Consider the following 6,000-nt stretch of genomic DNA (forward strand, 5'->3'; position numbering starts at 1 on the left):
TTATGAATGCTTTGCTACTCAACTGTTAAGATCTAAACTTTGTAACAAAACATGCTTAAGCACTATTTCTTGTTCTAGGCTAATATTTACTTTTGATATTTATGTCTTATTTATTTATCAATCAAAGTGAACCAAGAATTCAAAGATTTCCCTACTCATAACTAACATTGAAGAAGTGGTAATCAGTTACAGGCAATGAGCCTAGGACTCCCTAGATGTATATAGTCTTTCTCCTATGTATTACACTTTATATGTGCTTGTTATTTTTGGTTTGACTTGGTTTGGCATGTTGTTGTTTTTCGTTTCTCCTCATCATGCTGATTCTATATTCCACATGTCACTTTGTCACATCATAGAATCATAGTATTTTAGAGCTGGAAGGGACCACGTGGAACTCCTGCAATGTAGGAATCTTTTGCCCAACATGAGGCTCAAACCCATGACCATGAGATAAAGAGTCTCATGCTCTACCTGACTGAGCTATCCTATTATTTCAGGTAATTTATCACTTACTTTTTTCTCCCTCTTCTCAGTCTTTCCATACTTTCCAATCCAGCTGTATTATTATTTTTTGTATCTTCTCTTTGAGTTCATTTCTTTCTATTTCTTTCTATACTGCATAATGCTCATATCCATTCAGCTATATGGACCACATTTTAAATGACATTTATTTCTTTATATTGATTGATTTAAAAATGTTCTTTAATAGTAATTTCAGCTCTATCTCTGATTTTGCTGTTCAAAGAGATCCATTGCTATTGGAGTGTGACTTCAGACGTGGATTTAGGTTAGTACTACTGGATCCACCACACTGGGCACCAAGCTTAGGGGGCACTGGAATGCATCACAACTAGGAATAGTGTATTGGTGACTGGCTGATAGTTTTTACAGAAAGTTGGGTTCAATGTGGCTTTCTTGAGCAGCACATTCACAGTTACCACAGTCTGTCCCACTGTCAAACATCTCTTACCATCAGAAAGTTCTTCGTAATGCTTAGTTGCAATCTCCTTTCTTTTAACTTGAAGCCATTGATTTTTGTCCTACCCTCCAGAGTAGGAGAAAGCAAGCTTGTTCCATCTTCTGTGTGACAGCTCTTTAGATATTGAAGGATGGCTATCATATCTCCACTCAGTCTCCTCTTCTGCAGAGCTTTCATCCATCCTTCATTTTTCAGCAATTGGTTTGGAGAAGCCTTACTTCCTCCAACCTTGGAGGCTGTGTATAGACATGACGAGTGGCCATTTTGATCACCTAATTCTCCATGAAGTTGTTTAATCCACTTTTAGAGCCATTCAAGTTACTGGCTATCACTGTCTTCCTCCTGTTGCTTGAAACCATGCAGGGTGTGGGCTGGGCTTGTGCTTGAGTCCCACTTGTGAGTTTCCTTCAGGCATCTGGGAGGCCACGGTGGGAACAGGACGCTGGACTAGAAGGGCCATTGGCCTGACCCAGCAGGATAATTTTATATTATCTTATGAATATGGGCAGTTCTCTGAATTAACTGTTGTGTAAAGAAGTCAAGGACACTTCAAGGAATAAGAAGAATGGTCCTCTTGTGGATTACAAATTGCTTAAGTTACAGCGAGCAAATAGTAGGAATAAATTGAGAGTTCACCAAATAGACAGAAGTAAAAAAATGGTGTCCCCCAAGGATGAGTACTGGGATCTGTGCTTTTTAACATAAATTATCTAACTCTAGATTAACGATCTAGAACTTTGGAACATACAACCTTAGGAGGCAGCAATTTGGATGCCTTTAAAAGAGAATTGGACAATTTTTGGAGGATAAGACTATCAATGGCTGCTAATCAAAATGGCTATGCTCTGCATTCATGGGCAGAGTGAGTAATGATTCTAAATATCAGTTGCTGGAAGCTACAGAAAGGGAGAGTGCACTTCCAACTGAATCCTACTGGCTTGTTTCTTCCAGGCATGTGGTTGGCTACTGTCAGAACAGGATGCTGGATTACATGTGCCGTTGATTACATGTCCCTGCTATCCAGCAGGCTGTTCTTATGTTCTTTGCTCTTTAGCTAATAATTCATCCACTCAAATGACCTCAAAGTTGGGTTATGCTATCCTAAAATTGCCATAACAGTTCTTGAAATAGAGTGGAATATTGCCCTAGAATGCAGAGTGATCCAGAAACTCCAGTAAAACATAAGTTATGGTCAGTATCCTAAAACTATCCAGCTGTCATAACAATCAGATAGGCTTATCTATTAAGTTAGATTAAAAATAAGAATACTTTATTCTATTGTTCAGCCACAAGTAATGTTTTGCACAATGCAATACACTGAGGAGACATCTTTGGAAACTTTGATTATCACAAATTATTAGTTGTCCTCATGCATATTGCCAAATCCCATGTGGATTTTCTCTGATCACAATAATTAACAAACTCTGAAAGTAGATATTGAATACTCAGTGCTGGGGTGTTGGGTGGTGCAGAGGCAGGGTGAGAGCTGTCAGACTGATCTGTGTGAGATTGCCTTCCTCAGAAAGGGTCCAGAGCCACTGAACAGGCTGGACGTTTATTTTGGATTGATGCTGGGCATTCTGCATGAATATGTGGCTCAAGAAGACGGGGTTGTTTCTTTTGCCTCTGCTTCTCTTGTTTCCGCGACTCCCTCAGACTGATTGTGACTCACATGCTGTTATGCATACCATGGTTGATTCCCCCCACTTCCCACATCAATATTATCAGTCAGGGGACCTAACGATTGGATTTATTGTTACTCAGTATGGCTTCTTATCTGATGAACTATCATTCAGGGTACATCCCACAAACGCGTTTCTGGAAGAACTAAAACTTATGTAAGGAGTATGTTTTCTCTGCGTACTTCATGCCAGGTCATAACTATTACTCCTTGAAAAAAGTGGTTTAAAAATGTCCTTAATGAATTCTGGGTATGTTGTACACATATATCAAGAAGTAAGGCTTCACACCTGCTTGATCTACTCAACAAACCCCGGCTATCTCCTCCATGTTAACACACAGGGTTTCCCCTTCTCATTTCCTCTTTCCAGTTGCATTTCTGAAGCCACTTCTATCTTCTGTAATGTAGCCCTACTTTGCACTGATTCTCACCTTCGTCTTCAAAACCAGGTTTGTGTGTGAGGGGAGGAGAAGCTGCTTTTTTCAGCTAAAGAAGTTTGAGTAAATGGAGGTGAAGTGAGGCTGAGAAAAAAGTGGTAGTTTTAAAACAAAATGTGGGAGGGGGGGACACCGAGGGATTTTTAATAAATAAATAAATCAAAGCAACCACTTTTCGCCAGGAGAAATAGCAGATATGAGTAGAACACAGAAGCTAAGACTGAAAAGCTAACGCAACAGAACTTTGCCAAGCTGCCTTTTCACTGCCCTCATATATTGTTTTAAACTGCCGCTCTACTGAAACCTCTGCTTTCTTTTAAAACCACCACATAGTTATTCTGTGTTCCCTTCTCATTACACTCAGACTTCTCTGTCTTTCATTCCTCAGCTGCTTCTTGTGTGAGACATAACTAATGTGGACTTCCCATATATTCCATAGTACTCAAACCCATGTCTTTGGCAATTTCCCTTGCAGTTCCTCCCAACCCTGCTTTATTGAAACTTCCACCAGTGTTTGAACCACCGCTTTCCCCCTTGCAGTGTTTCTCCCTTCTTGCTGCCTTGCCAGGGCCACTGCTGTTGTGCAACCTGCCTTCAACTTTGTTTCCCTACCCCACTCTGGTTTCATGCGAAGCCAGGATTCCTATGTGGCATTACAAATCTTCCATAGGTGCTTAGCCATGGTATGTGTGTGTGTGTGTGTGTTTGGGGGTAGTTGAGTTGAATCTTTAGAAAATGTATAAGAGCATTGTAGTTTCTAATCAAAACAGACTGAGAATACAATATTTTGTACCTTCTCGCGTGCGTTTTGGCATATTCTACAGTTTATATACAACTAATATGATTTTGGATTTATTAATGCTTTCCCTTTGGAATCTTAAGATCTATGGTTCAGAGCAACAAATGTTTAAGCACTACTATTGTGCATCTTAAGTCATGATATTTATTTATTTATTATTCCTCCAATACTGCAAAGTCATATAAAGAGTGTGTGTGTGTGTGTGTGTGTGTGTGTGTGTATTTATGTTTATATATATATATATATGTTTATATATATATATGTGTGTGTATATATATATGTGTGTGTGTGTGTATATATATATGTAATCTAACAAATGTTTGAAAAACTGATGGTTGATGAAGAGCTATATGTTTGCCTTAATTAACGCTTTCTTCAGTTCAAGGACAAAGAGCTACCAGCATATCTTGTCCTTGGCATTTGCTGTCAAGGAGATAAATGAGAACCCTGAACTTCTACCAAATATCAGCCTTGGCTTCCACATTTATGACAGTTATACAAATGCAAGGATGACTCATCAGAACACCCTGAAACTTCTTTGCAGTCATAAAACTGTAGTCCCCAACTTCAAATGCAATAAGCAGAAGAATCTGATGGCCGTTATTGGAGGACTCGACTCTGAAATCTCCCTTTACATGGCTACACTTTTAGGCATCTACAAGATTCCACAGGTAAAATATTTGGATTGGAAACCCAGCCAGCTGTGTGGTATATAAATAACTACTACTACTACTACTACTACTACTACTACTACTACTACTATTATTAGAGATAATATTTACCTTTCTACTATTGGCCTTTTCAGTTTCTCTTTTGTTCTTTTTGGAAAGAAAGTGTCAGTCAGCAAACAATGAATGTGTAGTTAACACAACTGTGTAATTGGCCCCCTATTCATGCAAGAGGAAAAGTGAATAATTAATCCCATTCTTCATGGGAAGCCTCAAGTGGTAACCCTTCCTACCTCCCCAAAACAACTAAAAATGGAATTGCCACCAATCAAGGTTATGTCCTGCAGTCCTGCAGAGCATCCCCCACTGGCAATTGTGACACCTCATTTCAGTGTCTCTGGCATAGAATGGGTAGTCAGAGATAGAATAAGAAACCTAGCAACTGACTAAATGATCTAATTAATGAAGTCTTCATTGTTCATTTAAATAAAATATACAATAAAATACTAGGAAACAAAGAAATGGGATCCTCATAACAGAGGGTCCTGGTTTCTATTCAAATGCAATTTTGGTTTTAAACGCAGTGTAAGGTAGTCTCTATGGGAGTATATTGTATTTAATTATGGGGAATCAGAGTTTTTAGGGGGCTAACCAGGCTGGGATAGCTGGGATAACTGGGATAGCAGGCTTGCTGGTTTTTGAATGTCTGATGTAGATTTTTTCAATTTCGTTGTTCTGTATGGGACAATGACAAAGAATATCATATCTTATGAAATGATGGTCAGTGGCAAGTCCCTGCTATATAGTTTGAAGGCATTTGCTTTCTCCATTATGACTTTTCAGGAGTATCTTATGTCACCCCCCACTCACCCAATGAACTCTTGAAAAAAAGACTTTCCTAACATTTTACTGAAATTTACATGTCTTTTTACTTAGATTGCCTATTGTGTAATTGCTCCAGTGACTGATGTTAAAACCCATTTCCCTTCATTCTACCGGATGGTGCCCAATGAAGAATATCAGTATGAAGGGATAGCTCAGCTTCTTCTGCATTTTCAATGGACGTGGGTTGGGATCCTCACAATGGACGATGATAATGGAGACAAGTTTTTCCAGACCTTGATTCCAATGCTTTTGAACCATGGAATCTGTATAGCCCTCAAGGGGAAAATTCCAGCCACCTCTCAAGCAGCAGATACACTTACTTCCTTTGATTCCATCTTGGAAGAAGCTATTTATCTATCAAATGCCAGTGTTCAAGTGTTGGTTGTAAATGCAGAAACTATTACTATCTCTTTTTTGTTATTTAAAATATATGCATATGTAGCACTGGAGGATATCCTACCATTAGCTGTAGGGAAAGTATGGATCATGACAGCCCAATGGGATTTCTCAGCAGACACAACACAGATGGAGATGGATATGCAAGTCTTTGA

General features: G+C 39.0%; 1 protein-coding gene across 1 annotated transcript; it reads left to right on the top strand.

Moving 5' to 3' along the window:
- Positions 1–393: 393 nt before the first annotated feature.
- Positions 394–6,000, top strand: LOC308570689 (vomeronasal type-2 receptor 26-like; the record flags this gene model as incomplete). The annotated part of the gene is made up of 4 exons (XM_081165603.1): positions 394–497; positions 4,276–4,567; positions 5,501–5,826; positions 5,892–6,000. Exons 1-4 carry the CDS (start codon positions 463–465, stop codon positions 5,998–6,000), a joined length of 762 nt encoding a protein of 253 aa, XP_081021729.1. The 5' UTR covers positions 394–462.

The sequence above is a fragment of the Podarcis bocagei genome, assembly GCF_964188305.1.
Source record: "Podarcis bocagei genome assembly, chromosome: 13".
NCBI lineage: Eukaryota > Metazoa > Chordata > Lepidosauria > Squamata > Lacertidae > Podarcis > Podarcis bocagei.